The sequence below is a fragment of the Chaetodon trifascialis genome, chromosome 5 (assembly GCF_039877785.1).
Source record: "Chaetodon trifascialis isolate fChaTrf1 chromosome 5, fChaTrf1.hap1, whole genome shotgun sequence".
In the NCBI taxonomy this organism is placed as follows: Eukaryota; Metazoa; Chordata; class Actinopteri; order Chaetodontiformes; family Chaetodontidae; genus Chaetodon; species Chaetodon trifascialis.
Genome location: NC_092060.1, coordinates 9897501 through 9921687, shown reverse-complemented (window position 1 = coordinate 9921687; position 24187 = coordinate 9897501). Strand labels below are relative to the sequence as shown.

Sequence of the window (24187 nt, the reverse complement as noted above, 5' to 3'; positions counted from 1 at the left end):
AAAACTGTTCTTGTGGCATGAGGTTTTGGTCCTGATGGACCGCAGCCTCCTGCCAGAGGGGAGTGCAGGAGGAGTCTCAGGGTCCTGGAGGAGTACAGGTCCTGGAGAGACGGGAGATTGCAGCCGATCACCTTCTCTGCAGTCTGCCCTTCTCCTTGGTGGTGGCAGGAGTGTACCAGATGGTGATGGAGGAGCTGATGATGGACTCAATGATGGCTGTGTAGAAGTGCACCATCATCGTCTTTGGCAGATTGAATTTCTTCAGCTGCCATAGGAAATACATGCTCTGCTGTGCTTTCTTGATGAGGGAGCTGATGTTCGGCTCCCACTTGAGGTCCTGAGAGATGATAGTTCCCAGGAAGCGGAAAGACTCCACAGTGTCAATAGTAGAGTCACAGAGGGTGATGGGGGCAGGTGAGGGTGAGTCCACAACCATCTCCACTGTCTTTAGAGCGTTGAGCTCTAGGGTTGTTCTGGTTGCACCAGGTCACCAGATGGTCAACCTCCCACCTGTAGGCGGACTCGTCGCCATCAGAGATGAGTCCGATGAGGGTGGCATCGTCCGCAAACTTCAGGAGCTTGACAGACTGGTGACTGGAGGTGCAGCTGTTGGTGTAAAGGGAGAAGAGCAGAGGAGAAAGAACGCAGCCCTGAGGGGATCTGGTGCTGATGGTCTTTGCATCAGAGATGTGTTTCCCCAGCTTCACGCACTGTTTCCTGTCAGACAGGAAGTCTGTAATCCACCTGCAGGTGGAGTCAGGCATGCTCGGCTGGGAGAGCTTCTCCTGAAACAGGGCTGGGATGATGGTGCTAAAGGCAAAGCTGAAATCCACAAACAGGTTAGGTTCCTGCAGAGTCCAGGTGCTGGAGGATGAAGTATTTGATAAGTAGCATTTAGCATTTACATAGAGGGTTAGCGAGGGTACAGCAGGTCACCTGAAAATGTAAAAATGCAAAATTTGTCTACAAGAAACGTTTATTTCAACATATATGGAAAATAAAGTTTACAGTGACATATGAATAATTAATTGTAATTTCCTTGGGTTAAACTAGAGCTTTTCTTTCAAGGAAATTCATATTTCTCCCATTATTGGCACCAAATTACAGAGTTCTTTCCGAGGAACTTTCACTAAAATTGTTAACTTACCCACAAAATAAAGTGCTTTTTAATTCATATTCATTTCAACCAATAGCATCAAAATGCTGCTGACGCATTGAATGCACTTGTATTAATGAGCCAATAATATAAAACGATGCAATATTTCTGCATAACTACTTTTAGTAGCTTTACTTTAAGTTCATTTTGCTGCTGATTTGTCTGTATTTTTATTTTCATACATTTTTAAATGCATGTAATAATGATTCTAATAGAGTCTTTTTACATTTTTGTGTTAGTGCTTTTTCTTAAGTAAAGGATCCAAGTACATTTTCCACCACTGTTTATCACTGACGTTCAGTAAAAACTACTGATGACCTGATTGGGCATGTAGCTGCAATGGAAAGCTACATGCCTCTGACTAATAAATAGGTCATTCATGATATTGTCTGCTTAAAAATAAGTATACGCACTGCACACTTGTGAATTTCCCTCGGGGATGAATAAAGTATCTATCTATCTATCTATCTATCTATCTATCTATCTATCTATCTATCTATCTATCTATCTATCTATCTATCTATCTATCTATCTATCTATCTATCTATCTATTCAGTGCTGTAAGAGAATATTCACGACAACCTTTCAGAGGGGAACTTATGCTGCAAACTAGAGGCTACTGTCATGGCTAATAAAATAGTAATAAAAATGTAACAATGTAAGACTGCATACTGTTTATATATGCTTTAGAAAAAAAACTTCAGTGCACCAGCAGGTAATAAGATTCAGAAAGGGGGAACTATGGGCACACAAACAGAATAAAAGGTGAGTTAAAATTGAAAAAATAATATTAAAAAAGAAGCTACCTGAGTCTATCAAAAAAAATAAAGTAAGTTGAGTAAGGCATGAGCAAATCGACATACAGTTACTTAGACACTCACACAGAGTCTTACAGTCAGTACTAAATTCCCCCGAGGTGATTGTTTTGAGTCCCTCTGAGAGGGCGTTGTTCAGTCTACGGCATTCATGGAAGAAAGTCTCTTTAACACTCGGTGCCAGACAGCAGGAGCCCCACCTGATTTCTTTCACAAAAGCCTGATGGCAACAGGAAGGAGAGGCTCTCTTCACAAAGTCTGTTTTTATACACAGTAATGATGTTGGCATTTAATAAACAGACTTAACAGACTGAATTGATCAGTGAATGGACCCTTGACGTTTTTTCCTTGGATCCTGGACTCATAGTATTCACAGGGATTTCACTGAGAATATCTACTTTCAGTCTATGCACATAAGATCTCTGTGAGGCTGTTTGTATGTGTGTGTGCTTGCGTCTGTGTGAGCACATCAGGTCTAGACACGGTGGCATGAGCCCTGTCTTACTCACAGGTGAGTAACATGGTCTGACACACAGCGTCCAGACACACGCTCACCTGGTGGAGCATCAGAAACATATCCTCTAAACACAACTTTTCTTCTCCATCTATTGCGTAAGATTTATGTGGCTCCCACTGCCATGTTCACCCAAATTAGATCCACAGTTGATTAACAACCATGAATGAGAAATACTGTACTTCTCAAAGTAATGTGTATAGATCAAGGAACTGTAAATGCTTCAGGTAGTTTTAGCTGCCTTTCAGTGACTCCTAATTAGTTTTAAAGTTGATATGAAGATTTTACTGTTAACTTTAAGGAGCTTTGTAGTCCTGACCCTGCTTATCATTGAACTTCTGATGCTAAATGTGCCCTTTATTCATCTTTTTTCATCTTTTGTTTTAGTATATCTTACAGTGAAGCACTTTTGTTAGAATGTGCCATTTAAATAAAATGGATTATATGCATTAGGCCACATAGTTTAATTCAGAAAATGTTGTTCTAGTGACTAACCAGGGGCATCTGAGAACGTTTTTGGTGTTGGTTAATACATAGAAACATAACTGTCAGTATTGTGTGCTTTATTAAAGTCCTTCTTACTGGGCTGCTGACCTGAGAGCAAGCACTGAGGAGGAGGGTTTATGTTTTGCAGGTTAACCTATCTCATGTGACTCACCTTCTTGGGAAATCTCCCTGCTGTGACATCACATCTGCTAGCCAATCACATTCAGATTAGATGCCATTATCAGAAAGACGTACCACCAAGGAGGAAGTGTCTTTCAGTGGAACTGCAGGGGAACTACAGTGTGTGGTGAGAGTACACTGCCTTTCTTTCTCTGTGACAGTGTCTGAAACACAATTTAGGTGCTGTTTATATTTAACCATGAAATGAAACTGTCCTCTCCATGGTTATCAGTCCCAAATGAAAGTCCTAAAAGAGCATTTTCAGCAGTCAGATGGTGGTCACCAATTCATGGCTCAGTAAGGGAACAATGAATCACACTGACAATGCTGTATGGACACGCATCCATTTGCAAGACTGCAAGTCGATTCTGTAGAGTTTTGTGTTTGTGTTGTAGGATTCTTAAGATCTTATTGCTAATCAGAAATCTTTGTAATCAACCCCTAATTGCTCTGGTGTTGACTCACTAATCCGATAAACTGAAACAGATTCATCACTAGCTCAGATGAGCTCAGGTCACTGATATTCAGTATCCCAGCGTCACGTTGCTGTCAGTGTTATCCGTCAACATCTGCGTGTCAGCTGTTGTCACCTGCTGAAGACGTAATGTTTTTAGTGGAGAACAGGTCAGACCTGTTTGTGCTAGTCATCCATCACTGTGACAATGACTAAAACCGTGTGCAGCCAGAGAGTGACTGTTGTTTTTTAAATTCCTCCAACAAACCATGAACATGGTCAAAACACACACATTAATATTGGTACCCTGATGGAATATAATATCAGGTTATTGACATACAGACTCATGCTGCTTACTATAACAAAAACTTTGCTATGTTTACGCAATAGTCTATTTGTTGGAAGCTTTTTTCTTTTAATGGATCAGTTGTTTGTAGAATATCAGATAGAATTATTTTGTGGTACTTATTACAAGTTAAGATAACTCAAAATTATGTCTTCAAATTAGGTTTTCTAGTAAATAATCAATTGATTGAGACAAAGTTCAATTAGCAGATGACATGCAAAAAAAAAATCACTGTTCTGTTTGAGAAACAGCAACAGTTTGTGTTTTCATTAGCTGACAAGTTACTCGACATGTGTCAAATGATGTTTATGGACTAACTTATTAGTTGATAAATCATGTTGACATAGATTTTCTGTAGGCTAACGTTATCCCATTTTTTAGATTTCTTCATTAGAAACATGTGGCGGGCCAAATCTGGCCACACTTTGGACAGACCTCATGTAGAGGAAAAGTCAGAGATCACTAAAGTATTTGGGTTCATTTCCTCCTCTGGGCATCATGGATATGCGTGCTGTATTTTATGGTAATCCATCAGGTAGTTCTTGAGACAACTCGTTGTGCAGAGGAAAAGCCAGGGGATCACCAAAGACAGTAGAATCTGGAAGTCCAATAGTTGTTGAGATATTTCAGTTTGGACAAAAGTGGTGGACAAACCACCCCCAGAACCACATCACACAGTGTGTACTGTGGAGTACTGTGGTTTTATGAATCGATCCAAATGAAACTAGATTGTCCTCTATGTAGCTTCTCCTAAGTGACTGACTTTACACAAAGGCCTCACAGCTGCTGTAAAGCAGCTGTTTCTGAGATCAAAAGCACATTTTGTTTACTACATTTGTTCAGATTGTACTATCAGATGTTAAACTGCTGACCTGTTTTACTAGACTGTATAAAGTCCATAAATGGACTGGAGCAAGACGAGTGAACTCTTAATCTATTGAAATCCCTCATAGTCCAGCACCTTTTTGACTTGACCTCTTGCCTGTGTGGATGTGAGTTATCAGCAGTTCTACAAAAGGGTGATACTCCCCCTCCTCAGATTATCTTCAGCTGTCTGGAAAGGTAAAGGTATCTAATATTTCATTAAGGAAGGAAACAATTGAGATCAGTATGGAACCACGAGCTTAGAAAGCGTCATATTGACCTGACAGGCCTACCTCACATGCAGTGGATCTGAGGTTACAGCGTCTCTATTGTTTGATTTTTAATTTATTTATCTTTTGTCTAATTGTACACTCTACATTTGCACAGTGTAAATCATCTAATATTATGCAGTCATCATAGACTGTTGAAAATTCAGTGTGGTTTGCATCAGATCCCTCTAGCCTTCCTCTCACCTCTCAAGAAGACAGAGGGGTTGTAAACACATCTGATGCAACCTCACCGAGCAGTTTCAGGTGCTGCTCTGCGGGTCATGAGGTGTGTGTGTGCATGTGCATGTGAGAAGCAGATAATGAGGCGTGGTGTCAAGTGTCTTGTGACTTCCTTTGTTTATACAGTCATAAAACACACGTGTATGTCTGAGCTCTCCTGCCTTCAGCCTCCCTGTGTTTTTCCTGTTTTCTCCTGCTCTACCAACGACCTTATTTCAACCATAATGAATTTGCAGTGTTAGCAAATTTTGCATGAATGAATGAAAACATTTACTGAGATAAAACTTTTGTGTTCTAATTATTTTTCTGTCCCTAAGTATTTGGAAGAATATGAGGATTTGATTAAACCAAAAGCAGTCATATGAGGCTGAGGCTATTGAACGAACCAACCGGTCGCCACAACAGGACTAACACTCCAGACTAATTTAACTCATGTAAATATTAAGTGGATGCTGGCAGAAGATCTTGTTCTGTTCTGTAAACAACACCTTCAAGTTGCAACGCTTCTTAAGCATGAAAGCAAGCTGTCTGCACAAGCTGTCCAGGGTGTTTCCACTTCACACATACTGTTTGAATGACAGTGCTGGGGATTGCATCAGTCTGATTAAAGCCATACATATTCATTTTTCTTTTGATGATTACAGTGACAATGATATATGTTTAGTATCTCAATGTGCCAAAGTCTCTAATAACTCACTCACCAAACCATTTGAAGAAAAGGTCAAACAAAACACAACTCTTCTTCTAAACATGATTGCATTTATTGAAGGTGGTGCACTACATTTTTTAATTGCTAATCTGACAGGTTGACATAAAATGTTTGTGTGTGTGTGTGTGTGTGTGTATTTATATTGGTCATTGATAATGGTCGCTGTTCTCAACAGGGCCCTTCAGAGGCTGAGGACTGTCCAGGCTTAACATGAGCGTGGGCTCCCTGCTCATTGGGTCAGAGTAGTGTATGGGGTGGACCTTTGGAGGAGTACATGGAGTGCATGCAAATGGGTGTGCCATCTCCTGCTGAGGAGGTGGGGTGAGGCAGAACTCCTCTTTCTCCTGCTGCCGCAGGTGTCTGAGGATGGTCTTGGACAGGAAGTGAGGGTCATCCCCGAGCTCATCTAGAAGAAGAAGAATTCATGTTCTGTGGTTTGTTTGATCACCCTGCTTCCAATCAGTTTTCATCGTTTTTTGCTCTCCTTTTCAAAAGTGTTTCCTTGTTAAAACAGCAACAATCTGACTCTGTTTGTGCTATAAAACTGGTTTCTTACTGCCAGTACAAAGATGAAAAGTTCATGAGGCCAGAGATAAATAGATAAAAGCTAGAAAAGTTCCCAACACTGATACTCTGACCTTCATCCTTCATTTCAGTCACACACTGTGCATCATAAGGCCGCAGAGTATCAACAAAACCTTTCTGTTAAAAAAAACACATAAATTGCAAAAGAATCCATAAATACACAAATCCTATTGTCAATCCTTGTGGGGAAGCGGATAAGCTAAAAGCTGAAATCCTCCTAAAAGCAGTCTGTGTCTCTCATGCTGCGAGATGTGTATAAAGTTCACACACACTCGTCTGCCTTCCTACCGTTGAGCAGGATGAGTTTGTAGCGGTTGCGACACTCCAGCGAGTGCTCCAGGATGTCCCGCAGCGTCCTGTAGAAGAGCAGAACCTGCTGTCTGCGCTCAGGCTCCCCAAAACCTGCGCTGCTCTCCTGGGACATGTTGTAAAGCGTTAGCAGAGGCGTGGCATACTCCACCACACACTCATGGCCCTGTTTACACACACATACACATACACATTAACAAAACAGACCCAGGGAGGGATACATTACATGGACACATAATCCTTTAAAAGCTTGTGGTAGTGTGGCTCCAGAAATATTTGATTGTCATGTGTTGCGGGTAGATGGTGCTGTTACTGTGTTTAACTAATGACTTCCCTGCTGGTGAGTTCTCAGGTTTAACCAGGAGGTGGTACTCACGCTGTGCTATGGAGACGATACACTGTACTTTATATGGTATCACAAGTCTCAGTATTTCTATAACAGTCTCAAAAAATGTTTAAGACAAGGGAAGGGGAAGAATTAAATTCTAATGAGCAGGTCTGTGAATAAAGCCGTCAGTCTGAACAGGGCGGCAGGTAGGGTTCAGTCCATTCACTCATTAGTTTGAACGTTAATCAGATTTTTCCCGGTTTTCATCAGTGGTGGAAGAAGTACTCAGATTGAAGTAAAGGAAAAAGCACAACATTATAAAAATATTTAAAGGTTCAAATTCGAAGCCTTACTTAAGTGATAGTAATAAATATTGTCCACAAAATGCTTACTTAAAACGATACTATTATCTTCTGCTAAAGAGAATTTTGACCATTATGGCCACAAGTGACAGTTATGTCATAATGATACTTTTACTGTAACAGTACAAGCAGAGAAGTCAGCAAGTGACTCAGCAACATCCATCTGTGCGACCATGAGCTAACCATAAACTGCCAGTCATGATGCAATAAAGCCGTATCGATAGTCCCTGAGTGTATTGGACTGAACAAGGGTGTGTTTTATTGCTTCTGAATCCAGCTCCTCATTATTCTTTCAAAAGTTACAAATCTCACTTTAAAGCATCACAAGTAGCAGAAGGCCCAGAGTGGAGTAGCCCCTATGAAAGTCATTATATATTTAGAGAAGTACCACTAGACTATTTTCACTGATGCATTCACATGTGTACAGCATGTCAGTGTCAGAGCTGGTCATATTTATAATAGAGCTGAAATGATTCTTTGAGAGACATGAAATTAATTATAATTTTTCAATGAAAGTCTCTAAACATTCTCTGGTTGCAATTTCTCCAATCTTGCTGGATACTGTGGTGGACATTCGTCACTATTTTCTGACGTTTAATAAACAAAGCAATTTTTTATGCTGACAAATTAACCTACAATCAAAGCTGTCAGATAAATCCAGTGAAGCAAGAAGTACATTCCCTAAAATGTGGCGGAGTAGAAGTATGAAATACCTCAAAGTCGTATTCAAGTACAGTACTGAAGTAAATTCAAGTCATTGTCACCTCATTCTGCATTTTCCTTGTAATGACTGCAGCTGTAAAGTACAGCCTTAACAACAGTCTGGTATTCACTTTGATGTAACTTACGGCTATTTCTGGTCTCACATGAAACTCAGAGCGCTTTCATGCAGCCCAAACTTCCTTTCCCTCGACTAAACTACAGAGGTGATTTTGACTACAATCATTGTCAGATTTGCGACATCAAACATATTGAATATAGAGCACGCTGATGTGCGATCTTCAAATATTCAAAAAATATATAGAGAAACAGCCCCTCGAGTCTGTCACTTCACTGTGACTCTCTCTCTGTCGCATTTTAGCTGCACAGTCTTTACAAATCTGATCAAAGGAGAAAATGTCAGCACACTAAGTCTTTCAACTCACACTGGCAATAAGAAGAGCGACACCGAGTTGAATTACAGCACAAGCATCTCAGAGGCATTCAGACTGCAGCTTCTCTGATTGCCTTATTTCATGTAGACTGAATCGCTTCTGAATATAATCTCCAACTGATTATCAGCTGAAATGTCATGGGCAGCTTCATCGCTTTGCAGCCCAATTTAAAATCTATAGCTTCATATGACAAAAGTATACAGGTCTGAGATCGACTGGAGGCCTGTCTATGGTGTTTCTTTACCATTTGCCCAATGCATGCTGGGACATTTTCAGCCACCCTCAACTCTAAAAAGTTCAGAGACTGGATGGATGGGATGGAGCTATTATGTCAACATGTGTGGAAGCACTTCAGTATATTTATTCTTACTATCTAAATTCAGGTATCATCTAAATCCACCTGCAGTCTAATCTGTAACTGTCACGCTGTCATTTTACATCCTGGCCTACCTTCCCGTGCTCGTCCAGCACTCTGTAGACGCTGTGCTTATAGACCCGTCCCCGCACTCCTGCCCTGTCTATCTCGTTGTTGGGGAGGTTGTCATAGAAATAGATGTTGCTGTCCTCGTTCTCCAGCTTGTGAGAAATGTTGGCGTTGAGTGGTATGAGGATGAAGAGCCTCCTGGATTCACGACTCCAGGAGGAACGAAATGCTGCGATGGAATCCTCCAAACCTGAACGGACACGCACACAAAGTAAAAGGAGGACAAACCAAATTGACATGGTGTGTGTGTGTGTGTGGCAGAGAGCGAGGTTGATGTTACTCACGCGGCAGCACCAGCCGCAGGTAGCCCAGGTAGAAGGACCAGGCCAGGCCGTGGGCCACGTTCATCTTCCTCCCCTCACAGATGTCTGACACCTCCACCTCTGAGGGACTCTGCACAGACCACAGAAAAACAGCCGGAAGGATGTGAAAACACCTCACCTCTGCTCATGAGCCGCCGGACACCTCTTGGAAGATGCCAGACAGAAGAAAAGGGTATCCCTGCACCCAAGCTGCCCTTTCCTATGTAGGACGAATGTATTTTTAGATATAATCCAGTGCAAAAGTAGGAGATAGAGACAGCTACACCCAAGCTAGAGCTGGATTTGAATCCATAATGCAGTCAGTTTCTGTAAGGATAGTGAGGGAACGGAGAGCTGTTCAGAGCTCTACAATTCTTTGAGGACTGTGAGAGTGCTGTGGTCATTGTTACTGATGAAGACGTATCTCGAGCCTATTTTTACTCCAGAAATGCCATATCAAGCACAATCAACTGATGCTTCAGGAAGTGTTCTCACACAGAGACCATTCTGTCTCAAGCGCAGCGCTCTTATGCTAAAATACAGCTATTTTACTCTTCTACCATGGTGCTCTGAGCTCTCAGATAATGACGTTTCTGATCAAATGAATTATCTCAACTAGTCTTTGCCAACCTTAGGATTGTGACATTCGCATAGTACAAATAGCGCACAGAGCTTCTGCCTCTGATAAGTGAAGCCAATGCAAAAGTGCCTTAAACCTTCATTCTGTGTAATGACCAGCTGGTTGCAAAAAGAAGTGATTGTGTATGAGCTTATGAGAAAACGACCCTACTTCTCACTTGATTTATTGCCTAATTAAACCATTTTATAATGAGTTTATGGTCTCAATTGATAGCATCAAGTCTTCTTTATTACAGCATGAAGTTCATCCTGTAAACAATGGTCCCATTTAGAGGAAAACAGATGATAAAGCACAGCATGCTGTGCGTGGCTGCCTTGTAACTGACCCAATGTCAATCAAAGCTAACAAGTAATAACGTTTCTTCCTTTCTTTAAGTGAGCGTGGTGATTTTTAATAATACCCACTCATGAATATTTTAAATTCCTGTTTTGTTGTGTTCTTTATCAGTAGTTTAGATATTTACATGTTATGGAAATTCATGATGTATTTTTAAAAGCTTGGGCAGACACCAAATTTCTCTTTTGCGCCTCGAATTGAAAAACTTTGGGCACACCTGATTAAATGAATCAGGAGTGTGAAGAGAAAGAGAGAGATTGCCTCCTCACAGTTTTCCCAGTTGTCCAGGGCAGGAGGTGCATCTAACGTTTACTTGTAAAGGTGTCGTTTTAAAGTACGCAATTGCTGGTACAGATTGGGCAGCTACAAGCATGTGTCTGAGATATGTTAGCCAGTCTGTGCAGAGTGTTCAGTACCAAATTGTTAAAATAGATACTACAACATTGTGAGGAGGTGATTGCTGGTTACTGAGCTGCTGGTGTAGGCCTAGATTTGTACTAAACTAAGCATAACAGCTGCCGGCAGCCGACTGAACTAAAAGCTGAACTGAAGACAGTCGGACACTGCTTTGATATAAACAATGATGCGTTCACAGTAGTATAAAAGCAACAGAGGAGTGTAACTCTAATTTAGTAAACATTTTGACTGACGCATATAAATGTAAGTTCAATTGTAAACTGATTACTGATTACTCAAATCTATTTTTGTTTACAGTCATGCAGTGGATTTTCTACACTTTATATTAAATCTCTTTGGGAAAAAGAATTAAAAATAACTATCTCAGAAGAGGAATGGCTGAACATCTGTAAAACTCAAATGAGTACTTCAAGTTCTGGTTATTGGAGGGAATTTACATGGAAAAATATGATCAGATTTTTTATCACTCCTGCAATTAAACAGTCTCAGACAGGCCAAACAAGTTATGGAAATGCTGGCGAGAGTGTGGAAACTCCCAGGCAGACCACTTCCATGTTTTCTGGGATTGCCCAATTATACAAGCTTACTGGCGGGATGTAGTAGATAAAATAAAATTGATAATGGGTTTTGAATTTGAAAATGATTTTTGTACAGTTTATCTTGGTAATATCTCTTCTATGATGAATGCTCCGGACAGATATTTGGCTAAAATAATGTTAGCAGCCAGTAAAAAAGCTGTCACAAGATGATGGCTAACTAAAGAATCCCCATCAAAAGAGGAGTGGATTGGTATTGTAAAAGAAACGTTTGACATGGAGAAGCTGACTTTTTCTTTGAACCTGTGTATGGACAGATTTACCAAATACTGGAGGAAATGGATAGCTCATTTTGAACAGGTGACCCTGTGCTGTAAAAGGAGATAATTAATAAATACCTATGTACTCGTTGTTTATTGTACAGCTGTATGAAAAACTTTCTGCTCAGTTTTGATGTGGAGAAGAAAAACATGGACAATTGGAAGTAAAATGACTGAAAAACCCTCGATCTACCTCCTGTTCCTACAGGCAGTAACTGCTATAATTGTGACTCATGTATCCCTTGCTCGTTTCCACTTGATCATCTGTGCACTTTTTGGTATTTAAATGTTCTGTTTTATTGTAAAACAAATAACTCAATAAAAATAAAGTAAAAAACAAAACAAACAAAAAAAAAACAATGATGCGTTCACTTGCTGATGTATGTACTGAAGACATCTAAACAGTAGTGCTGTCAATCGATTAAAATATTTAATCGCGATTAATCGCATAAATGTCATAGTTAACTCGCGATTAATCGCAAATTAATCGCACATTTTTATCTATTCTAAATGTCCCATTAATTATCATTTTAATACTATTATTAACATGGAAAAGTGGATAGGCTTGCTTTGTTTACAAGTTCACTAGGTCACAAAGAGCGTTAATCGCGCAATAAAAAAAATGACGCCGTTAAAATTGATTTGCGTTAACGCCTCAGTAACGCGATATTTTTGACAGCACTACTAAACAGTCATGTGTGTGTTTAGCTGGAAAAAAGAAAGACCGGCAGGTTTGTGTGCCTGGTGAAGACCTCACCAGGACTCCCAGGCTTTTGAACAGCGCATAAAGAACCGGGGCCAGGAAGAGGAGTTTGCAGCACTGGCCTTTGTGTGGCAGAGGATGTTCAGCCAGGTAGAGCAGAAGACATGCCAGCGCTGCAGCCAGCAGGGTGGTACCCCCCAAACCGCAGGCCGGCAGCACGTGGCTCAGCAGCCCTCTGCCTCCATACCTGATTAGAAGAGAGAAGCCATGTCTGTACTGTTGTCCCTGCTGTACTGGTGGATGCTCACATTGGCATTTTAACATCAGTGAAACATTTCATTCATTTAGAGAGTGAAACATCCTGTTACTGAGACATGTGAGGCTATATATTTAAATACAAAGGGTCTGTCATTCAACTATTCAACTACCAACATTAAAGTGTCAAAAACATGATGCAATTTTTACTGTAATACAAAAGGAATGAGATTAGCACACTCAGACCGCACAGAGCCACACCTAGAGAAGGAGGCAAGCGGTAACGTGTAACATGAAACAGAAAGCTGCTGGATTTATGGGAATTTGGCCTCAATTTAAAATAGAAATGTACAACAATATGCCACAGAAGCTCGCAGTGTCTCATTTATTTATCAGCGTTATACTGAGCTATCCCATTGCACTATCAATACACAATACAATTCACACCTACTGCATATTTACTTACATTTGCATTTGTTGATTATTTATTTATTTCTTCATGGGAGCAGTGTAACAATCTCTGAACACATCGCTGATATATTACCATCTTATAAAGTTGATTTGGCTGAAGTATTAGCAAACAGCAGCTTATTTACTCATAGAGATAGACCAACATTAGCATTCATTTGGAGTCATGTTTGTGTTCACCTGACGAGGGAGGTCCAATATTCACTCTGCTTTAGGTTCTGTTTAGTCCTGAGGTAAACATCTGGCTCCTTAGCTGCTAAATGTTAGAGTGATTTGCTGCTGTTTGATGCTGGACAGGCAGCGCTCAGTGGGTTTATGATGGTTTTTGTGTAGTGCAGCTGGAAATGGTGCAAATGAGAGCGTGTCATCATGGGAAAATGTGACCTATAGTACGGGATCTACCACAGAAGCAGTTTCGAGTAGTTTGCCAGCTGTTTATATGTCAGTGTGTCTGAGGAGAACTGTGAAAGATGCAGCCATGAAACTTTACAGGTGTGTAGTTGAGATCAAAATGAAGGCTGAAATTTAAGATGGGTGTGGGATGGGATCACAAGGTCAGGGTTAAGATTAGGGCATCCTCCATGAAAGAAACTAAATGCAATGTCCTAACAAGGACAGCTGTGAAAACTTTGATGTGTGGTATGAAAACAGAGAGAGTAAGACCTTGTATGGGACATGGGATTTTTAAACAGGAGTAAATCAGTATCTGTAATCTGTGCTCAACATCTACACCTAACTAAGAGGAAGGACACTCAGAACACTGCCTCCACCGCCCGCAAATATTCATCTCCTCTTTTTTAGTCTTTTCTACAAGAACATCTCATACCTCGAAGTCTCGCAGTATGTGTGCTGTTGCCTTCAAGGTATCAGTACAGTCAGAAATACCATTCATGACATGTCCCCCTCAAAGATGCATTCTCACATAACATAACTTTAACAGTTAACTTGCAATAAATACTTTTTCTCCTGTATTTTGTTTTCTTGTAAAAGTTTTTTTTTCTTTGAACAGGTCACTCATGTCTTCTTTTCTCTGTCTCTGTCCAGTCCAGGAGGTGTTTACTCACTCGACCTGAGAAAGTGACAGCAGTCTGTTTTTGTGTGGTGGCTGTTTGTTGGTCTCCTGCTGCTCCGGTCGGTTGGACTGGAGGCTTATTTGTTGAACAAACTTCTCGTACTGGTACACTTGCTGGATAACTTGTGCCAGAGGCAGTGAGCTGGCACTTCTGAGATGACTTCATATCTCTGATGCTCACAATCAGTCTATTGCAGATTAGTTTGTCCCTTTTTCCATCAAACTCAAACTTCTCCGCTAGCTTGTACAGAGCCGTTATGTATGCTTCTGCTTCCTCACTGGGTAGCTGCTTCGTTTGATAAAAGTACAGCAAAAGTACGTCATCTGTATTTGACAACCAGGGAATGAGAACGGGTTGGACACCCCCCCCCCCCCTTTTTCTCTCACCTTGTGTTTGAATGGAGCAGCATCTCCTCTGCTAGCAGACAGATCCCGTGCAACAGAGGACCAAGGGTCAGGATGAGTATTGCCATGGCAACCCAGCCAAATAACCCTTCAGGAGACAGAAACATGATGCCTCCTATTGTTACGGCAGCCAGCGCCACAGCACACACCTTAGGCAAAGCCCCACGAGGCCGAGGGATGAGAGCTTCTTCATCTCGGAGGCACTGCATCTGTCAGGAAGCAGTCAGCCAGCGTCAGGGAGGGCTGTTCTAAAACAACATGCATCAGTCTCTCAATGCGAAGGGCCACATCACACAGAAAACTGGTCAAAGCAATTTCAATGGAGTCCACACTATGTGGTAATCAAGTGAGAAATAAGACTGTTGTTTCTTGTGAACTTCATTTTGGACGTTCAAGGTTCTCACCTAACAGCAGCCAAGCATCGCATAAAAAATACAATTCAGCCTTTACAACCTGAAAAAACATCACTGTCATTAGCTGCCACAGAGGCCACAGTAAGAGCCATGTGTTCGGCAACAAATTATGTTCGCTGCAGTCAATAAATCGAAATAAATCAAGATAAAAGTGTGGGATTAGACTTTGTAGGGTGAGGCACTGAGCCTTTAAAGTGTACGTTTATTCTTAAATCCACAGGCTTTGTCTAATCTCTTTGGGCTCAAACTTGCACGTTGCACACCTGGATCATTTTTTTTTTCAGCATCTCTTAACGCAGGTGCTGTCAGGGTGCATTCTGCAATATGTATATATGTATTTGTGTGTGTGTGTGTGTGTGTGTGTGTGTGTGTGTGTGTGTGTGTGTGTGTGTGTGTGTGTGAGACCTGGTATTTATCACGTTGCGGGGACAAAAATCTGTTTAGACAGTCACATTTTTGGGACTCACCTCCCTTATGGGGACAAAATGCAGGTCCTCTTAATGTAAATCATTAAGTTTTAGGGTGCAGACTGAGGATAGGGTTAAGGGTTAGGTAAGGTAAGGTTAGGTTTAGGGTTAGGAACAGGCAGATAGTGGTTATGGTTAGGGTTAGGGTTAGGGTAAGGTTCCAGGAGATGAATGTAAGTCTATGTAATGTCCCCACAAGTGATGAAAACCCCCTTGTGTGTGTGTGTGTGTGTGTGTGTGTGTGTGTGTGTGTGTGTGTGTGTGTGTGTGTGTTGCTCTCTCTGCGTGTCTAGGCTTGCTATTTAAGCAGATGTTATACCTGTTAGGATCAGTGTGTTGTCACCTGAAAAGGCTGTATAAAATAAGTGTCTCAAAGACGAACTGTGACTTCTGTGAAGACAGTTTCCCATGCTGAGACGATTTGAATGCAGCTTTTTCAAAAGCTCTAATGTGTGTTCTGCCCATCTATAGTAACATCACGCCCATTATACATACTACACACCATTAAATTCATCCCAAAATGTATTTAAGTACAACCACAACACAATGGAGCCACAGTGAGGTAATCAATGAAGTGGCACATATACTCTACACTATATTAGATCGGACTATTTAAGATGAAGAAACAAGGTACTGACAAAGTTGGGGGGGTTTCCACAAGCATACAACCTGATCTCTATCAGTAATAATACTGTATCTCATTCAAGTGTGAACAGGAAGAAGTTCTCAAATCTAATGTAGCAGGTGACAGTTGCTCAACTCCATCAAAGGTTAATTTTAAGACTAGTTAAGAGAAAGGAACGTATGTAAGGACTCACCTCAGCGTGTTTGCTTTAATCCAAATGAAGGAAATTTCCTCTGTCTTGTGCTCACCTTCTTCCTCTCTGGTCTTTCTCTCTCCACCCTTTTCATCACATCCAACACTTTCAGTTTCGATTTCAGTTAAATTTTCCCTCTGACTGTATTCCAGTGACACCACAACAGAGACGTAAAGAGAGGGCGCAGACAGAGAGAGAGAATGGGAGGAGGCAGGGATGAAGCGTCAAGGTTTATGAAAGAGGAAGAGGAAGTTCTTATAAAACTATAAATGTTTTTTGTAATGACAACAGATTTTTTTTTAATTCTGTTTTTACTGTGTGTCACGTTGGCTTCCAGTCAAACCATTGTCAGTTATTTTACAGTAAAATAAATGCAGATGTGTTGCAGTAGTAAGTTTTGTGCCCCTTTGTTGGGTCATTTGGATATCAAAGTGAAAAACTACAACATACAGATGGGCAACAAATGTAAGTAAAAACACACATAAAGCAGAATACCAATACCAGCATAGACTCTACAGTCTCTGTAACTGTACTGGAGGCATCAAACATAATTCTTCCTAAAAAATATTTAGGAGTGAGCTGAGATCCAGTGACTATGAAGACCATGGCATAGGATTCAGCATTTTCTTATTCAAGGTTAGTTTTGGTAGTATGGTATAGTGTAGTACCCCTTCATATTGTGTTAAATCATATGAAAGTGTTCATCATTACAATATTTCTTTTCATATAATTCAGCTGTTTCTGTTTATGGCATTCATACTATCAATGTTGCCATAAGAGAAGCTGGATGGTTCAACCATTTAGCTGTTACTTTTATCTGTTTCAACCATTTATCCATTACCTTAGGCTATTTCAACAGTTACCCACTGTTCGCTAGCTAATTTCAAGTTTCAGCTGATGGGAATCACTGTCTGACCACGTTTCACTCGTTTGTGTGTTATGTTTTCAATGTACTGTGTCAAGACAGCAGCAGCTGCAGCCTCAGTGTTTGAAGAAGAAAGACTGTCACTTACTGCAGTGGTTTCCAACCTGGGGGTCGGGACCTCCAAAATGGGTCAAATGAATTCAAGGGAACATGATTGAAAAATTGTGAGGAAATTTAAAAAAAGAATAAATAAATTGTGCGGCACAGTGGAGCAGCAGGTAGTGCACGTGCCTCACAGCAAGAAGGTTGCCGGTTCGATCCCCGGGTCGGGCGGGGCCTTTCTGTGTGAAGTTTGCATGTTCTTCTCCGGGCACTCTGGCTTCCTCCCACAGACCAAAAACATGCTCATTAGGTTAATTGGTGACTCTAAATTGTCCTTAGCTGTGAGTGTGAGCGTGAATGGTTTGTCTGTTTGTATATGTTGCCCTGCGATCGACTGGCGACCGGTTCTAATTTCTCCCAGTTTCACTTTGAACAAAGCACAGTCTTCATTCACGGTGCATATGATCTCAACCATTCAGGTTACACAAGCATGCACCTTTATGATTTGGCAACTGGTTGAGTCAGTTTGACTGCACTGTAAAAAATGTAAAAAAAAAAAAAAAAAAGTGCAAATGGAAAAACTGTGAAGCAGTGTTTAATTCACAGCAATGTTTTATAAAATACTGAAACAAGCACAACCAAAATGTTGCTTGTAAAGTAAAAATATGTTGAAACAATCAGATTTCCTGTAAACCTGTAATTCAAGAAGAAAAAGCAATACAATACAGTTAAAATTACAACATGACAGTGTTAAACACCCCACACCCCCCCCCCCCCCCCCCCCCCCAAAAAAAAATCCTTTTTCTTTTTCTCTCTCCCTTGTCTCTCATTCGAATACAGGAACCACTGGAGACTTAAACCAAAAATCCACAAACATCCGAGGAGATGGGCCCCTGCAGCCAGAGTCTCAACTCCACTGGTTCCTCTTGTCTCCACGCCAGCAGCTCACACTGGTTCATCATCGCACTCATCCATCCATGACACAGATTTCTCCCTTCATCCTCTCATCCCTACCCTTTTTCCCCAGTCCTTCATCCCTCCATCCTTCACCCCTTCATCCCTCACTCCTCATCCCTTCATCCCTCGATCCTCATCCTGTCTTCCCTCCTTCCTTTCATCCCTGAACCCTCATCCTAATATATTGTCCTTCATCATCTATCCTCTCCTCCATCCATAATGCACATTATAAATCTGTATCTTATTGACGTGGTCTTTGATAGTGAAAGATCACAGAGTGGACGCCCTGTTGTTGTCCATTAACTGGCTGTAAATTGTCATTTACTGCTCATATGTTCAGAAAACACAGAGCGTGTACGGTGGATAGCATAATTGACATGTACAGGGAAATTTTTCCTCACTCCTCTGCTGTCATTGCATGTGAAGACGCTTCGCACGACTCAAATGACACAACAACAAACAAAAGCATTGCACTGCCACAGAATTTCAATGAGACTTTTCTTGGGAAAGTGTTTGCTCTACCCAAAATTGCAAGGGCAACTCCTTCTACCAGCATCAACAACGCAGACATTGTGAAAGAGATGCAAAACGCTCATGAGGAAATGGTCAGGATTACACTAAACCACACTCCTAAAAAAAGAAAATGGAATAACTGTAGGTAGTGAAACTGTCAAAGGGGCTCTGTACTGAATTGCTGGGAATAATTTAGGTCCATGTTGGTGGATTTACTGAAAACTTTAGTCATTCTCACTATTTTTGCAAGTACTGTGAAATTCCATGAAATTAGTTTGAGAGCAATGATCCAATTGTGTGGTCCACAGCACTGATTCTGCTGACAACAAAAACCAATGCTTTTTCCAATGCTCTGAAATCTTTTCATTTTTGTTTGAGGCTCTCTCATCCTATGATGTAACACTGTACTTGAGTGGAGCAGGTAGCAGAGCTCTTAAGATCAGGAACATGGCTGTAAAAAGCCTTCCATGCACATCAACCTGCACATACACTGATTTCTGTGTTCTGTGTTCACATACATGCTGGAATGTTTCAGGAACGCAAGTCTTGTTTTTTCTTCTGTTTAAATTACGTTTTTGTTGTCGTTTTTTTCTTTTTAAGATGATTCTGATGGTTCATGCTGAGTGTGGATTGATCCATTGTCCATGACAACATCTCTGCCTTTGTTTCTATGATGTCCCTATGGGTCAAGAAGATGTGATATAGGGCTCTCTAGGAAATGTGATGCAGTGGCTTTCTTGAGTGCAGGTTTCCCTGCACTCAAGAAAGGTCTGTCACAATCATAAATTCTGTCACAACAGAATAAAGGTGCCAAAAACGTTAGATTTTCAAAAATAGGGGGGAAAAGTATGAATAAAATGAGATTCATAGAATATTAAAAAATACAAATAATGATAACAGACCAACTAAGGTGGGTTCACCATTATTATTAAATCATGTTGTCTTACAGTAGCGTGTGTGATTCAAGATCTTATGTGTGTGTGTGTGTGTGTGTGTGTGTGTGTGTGTGTGTGTGTGTGTGTGTGTGTGTGTGTGTGTGTGTGTGTGTGTGTGTGTGTGTGTATGTCCATGCTCAGTGGTAAGGGAATAAATGCTCAGTATCCATACCAAAGGTTCATGCATATTTTATTCAAGAGTAAAAAAGTGGATCGTCCCATGGGGCATGCTTACAGTGTTAGTGACTGGGGAGTCAAAACAGAAAGACGGGAGAAAGAGAGAGTGAAAAAGAGAGAGAGAGAGAGAGAAAGGGAGAGAGAAAGAAAGAGAGAGAGAGAGTGAAAAAGAGAGAGAGTGAAAAAGAGAGAGAAAGTAAGAACCGTGGCACAATTTCTATGGCACAGGGTCTCCCAGGGGGGTTCACCTCTCCCAAAGAAGCACAACAAGATCAACCAAGGAGCAACGCAACATGAAGAGCAACCAGCAGAGAGAGAGCTTAAATATTAAGAATAATGTCCATAATAAATAGAATCATAATAATCATAGAATCATAAATATCATCAAATAACAAGAGGAATCATCAAGAATTATGATCAGAGAGAGAGTACACTTTTTTCCTTTAAATTGTGACAGCAACACACCGGCTCTCCTGTTAAAATGTGTCTTGCTGCTTTTTGCCTTGAACAGCGCAAATTTTAACCATGCAATCATGCTTTTGGCTGCCTGAATGCCTGTGCCTCTGTATATAGTATGGTCATTCATCAATGCTAGTTTAATATTTGTTTATCGTTATTCATATTTATCATTAAAAACAACTCCTGTACATCGACAAAGAAGAGAGGAGAGAACGTGGACTCGACACTTTGAATAGAAGCGTACTGTCATTCTGTACAGCGTCGAAAGAAACCAGAAACACAGGTTGTGAAAAAGAAAAAAAACATGAAAAAAAAACAAAATATAACACAAAATGAATACAAAAAATAAATAAAATGAATATTATGTACAAATAAATTATTCATTATTCCTCATTTCATTTATATTAGCCAGAAAAACCAAAAGAAAAAAAAAATCCTACCATAGTGAAACACAGAGCACAAATATAATCTTCACATTATTATCAAAGAACTTAACTCTGCATGCACTGATGCGTTAATATAAATGCTTTACAAAGACCTTTTCTTCGGACTTCTTCTTGTTGTCTTGGCTGCTGCCTTAACCAGAAGAGTCTGTTTCCTCTGAATTATCACTTCCTGCTTTTTAGGCGGGAGATTCCCGGCCGTCACTGCTGTTTGGTAGCAGACAGAGGGATGTAGAAGGAGAATGAATAGATTATGCTTTCACATTTCAGCCCCCCCACCCCCGACTCCCTCGCATACATAAAGCAGCCTACTTCTGCTATACTGCATCTTGCATCTTGTGACCATATGCATTAGATGTGCAATAAATCCTCTCTATGTAACCTATTTACAGATAGGGAGAAACACTTGCTTCAGATCTGATCCGGGCCCAGCTTTGAGCCTTTCCCAAGAGCTAACTGGTGTGCGACCAGAGTTTTGGGGTGGGGGTGGGGGTGGGGGGGAGCAATCCTCCACTTGACTTCAGGCAGAGGACGGGTGAAGTGTAGTGCTACAAAAGCAAACGGGAATCTCCTCCCGAGAAGAAAAGGACAGCGAGGGCTCAGATTAGACTGCAGCTGAGATTATCTCCACACATCTCTCGGCAACAGATAAACCACCACGCCACACGTCGAAAGTTTTCTCGCTGTTTCCTGGCGGCGGCGAGATCCGCTCGTGTATGCAAACGAAAACACATTTTCAAATATAACCGCACGGACATTTACATGTTGAAGCATGTGCACGCACGCAGGCAGGCATATCCACAACCCTAGAAAATCAACCGATCACAAGTTTGTTTCCACTTCCTGTTTTGGGATGCAAACAGGAAAAAGAAGCGTACATATCTTTTATGCCCTACCCCCTGATCGCCAGCCCCACCCCCTGCAAAAACTTGACCCCGCCAACACAACACACACCACCGACACGGCCACGTCATGCTGACACTGTCAACCCACTGGTGATCCCCAACATACACGGTGGACAGCAGCTCCTCCTGTGTTGCTTGGGGAGTGCTGTTGTAGTTTCCTTCCTGTTGTTGTGCAGGTACATGGGAGTTGTAGTTCTCTAAATAGGGCCGATCAGTTCAGTGAGGAGACTCAGCCGTTGGTGGTAAAGTCCAGGTACGCTCATGCCTTTTACATACAGCTGAGGGCAACGGGAGAGGGGTAGGTAATCATGTGTGCATGTGTGATTGCATGTGTGTGTGATGTTGTCTGCAGCCTATATGGTGTATGAAATACTGTGTATATGTGTGTGTGTGTGTGTGTGTGTGTGTGTGTGTGTGTGTATGTGCGATGCATGTTTCTTGTGTATATATGCCTATGTACACGAATCTATAAATATGGTACCATATCAGAGTTGTAACTGCAGGTATGTGTCTGGGCATGTGGAGGTGTATGTCCATCACTGTATATTGCTGTTGCTGTCGGTCCCATTGGGCTCTCCCATGTTCATGCGGCCCATCGACAGGCCCACGCTGTTGACGGCGTCGCGTCGCGGAGGCATCCTTTCGTTGATTCGATCCAGACCTTTGGCCTCTTCGAAACTGCTGATCCGATGCTGCGGGGAGAAGCCTCGGATGGCTGTGGAGACAGGCACGCACCCACCCACGCACACAAACACACACACAAACATACATGCATGCACACAGAGTTAATATTTAACAAGACATTTAGTACAATCTTGTGTATCCAAACCCTTGGGAGCTTCGAAGGAAATCATTTTATTCATTTATGAAACGTGAATGTGCACAAGCATTCAGTTCGGCTTAATTCACTGCTGAAATGCTTTCATTTGAGGACACCAGCAAATACATTTTAATAGTTTCGAGCCTGATTGTGCTCCCTTAGCAGAAGAGCTTTTTTGGTTTGGATAAACAAGGTTTTATCATTCATGGACATACAACAGACGTATAGGGCTCTTAGACCAATATCCACACACATCAGCCAATGTCCATCTGCTGTCTGAATGCTGACCTAGGATTAGTTTGACCTCATGGCTCACAGTGAGTGTAACAGTCAGTGCGACCTGGCCATTGATCCTAGATCAGTAGTCTGAGACACCTGCTAGATAAGCCATTATGAGACACGGAGAATGGAACAAAGCACAGCTGCACAGAAGTGGTCATTCAGAAGTCCTTAAAACACGTTAAGCCTCAGTGAAGAATTTCTGACAGTCAGCCGTTTGTTTGAAACTGTTTTCATTGGAGGTTACCACTTCCCCATAAATTTTGGAGCTTTGATGGAAATTTATTCTTGATCATGAACTTTGACACAATTCCTCTTCCTCAGTGTGTTCAATGAAGAATGTGCTGGTGCACTAGAAATGACTTCTTAAAGGGGCACTCACAGCGACTCTACACATGCAGGGCACTTAACTACGGAGAGGGTGTCATCAGGTTTATCTGACTTGGGCTTGGATACGCCAAACGTTTAAAGGAATAGTTCAACAACAACACAGAAGACTGATACTTGTGTCTGTGCAGTAAATATGAAGGAAATGACAGCAGGTCATTATCTGAGCTTAGCAGGAAGACTGGACACAGCTTACCCGTCCACAGGTGAAAAAAATCCACCCATTTTTGTCATTGTTACATGTATGTTTGTGCAGGGATTGAACAAATAACAAACAAAATGTTAAACTATTCCTTTAACAGAGTTTAAAAGACAAGAGCGTCCACCAGCGAACTTCAGTCTGCCTCCACTGCTTCAGTTTCAACTATTTAACATGTTTTTAATGTGTCTCTTGCGAGCTCCTCAATGGATGGAAGGATGATAATAAATGACTGGAAAGCCCCTGTAAATCAGGGACAATTAGGGATAAACTCGTTTCACCAAAATGAAGAAAAATCTTTACAGCATGATGCTTTGAGCTCAGCTGAATTGCAGTCTCTGTGCAGACAGATGCTCCTGTAACAATAAGGAGGTCTGCCTGGAGAGATTGCTGCCACTTTTGAGCAACGGCTACTGTCATATTACCTTTGCTCACATGCAGTATGCCACTGTTTTGCACAGAGGACGTCTAACACCCAGCTACAAATCATATTACGCAACAGAAAAACAAAACATAAGAGATACCCATAATTTATTTGCTTGAACAAATTATGGACAGGAGCTAATGTAAGGCAAAGACTGCACTAGAGGTACAAACACAAAAGACTACAGTCAGCTAAAGCGTGCAGATTAATAACTATGCCTGTGGACACAGAATATAATACATTTAACACAAATACCATGACCACAATCTGTTCAGTAGCACAGAAGAACCTGATAGACCTGTTCTGGCTTTAGGT

General features: G+C 41.3%; 2 protein-coding genes across 5 annotated transcripts in view; both read right to left on the bottom strand.

Annotated features, from left to right (window-relative positions):
• Positions 1 to 6166: 6166 nt before the first annotated feature.
• Positions 6167 to 14918, bottom strand: sting1 (stimulator of interferon response cGAMP interactor 1). The gene is made up of 6 exons (XM_070962715.1): positions 14692 to 14918; positions 12564 to 12756; positions 9540 to 9648; positions 9222 to 9445; positions 6907 to 7093; positions 6167 to 6439 (listed from the first exon to the last, which is right to left on the bottom strand). The coding sequence occupies exons 1-6, from the start codon at positions 14916 to 14918 to the stop codon at positions 6180 to 6182; spliced, it is 1200 nt and encodes a 399-aa protein (XP_070818816.1). The 3' UTR covers positions 6167 to 6179.
• A 5034-nt stretch (positions 14919 to 19952) lies between these two features.
• LOC139330924 (protein phosphatase 3 catalytic subunit alpha-like) overlaps positions 19953 to 24187 on the bottom strand; it is a 32383-nt gene continuing 28148 nt past the window's right edge. For all 4 annotated transcript variants that reach the window (XM_070962154.1, XM_070962156.1, XM_070962155.1 and 1 more), the window contains one exon: positions 19953 to 22478. In XM_070962154.1, coding sequence (XP_070818255.1) covers positions 22300 to 22478 — 179 coding nt within the window. In that variant the 3' untranslated portion in view covers positions 19953 to 22299. The remainder of the gene's footprint in view (positions 22479 to 24187) is intronic.

What these genes read in the sequence shown, in the direction of transcription:
- sting1 (XM_070962715.1), bottom strand. Translation starts at nt 14,918, where the DNA reads ATGCAGTGCCTCCGAGATGAAGAAGCTCTCATCCCTCGGCCTCGTGGG. An exon ending in TCAAAAGCCTGGGAGTCCTG is followed by an intron (nt 9,649 to 12,563) that starts GTGAGGTCTTCA and finishes TGGTCTGTGCAG; the next exon opens with AGTCCCTCAGAGGTGGAGGT. An exon ending in TGCTGGACGAGCACGGGAAG is followed by an intron (nt 7,094 to 9,221) that starts GTAGGCCAGGAT and finishes GTGTGTAAACAG; the next exon opens with GGCCATGAGTGTGTGGTGGA.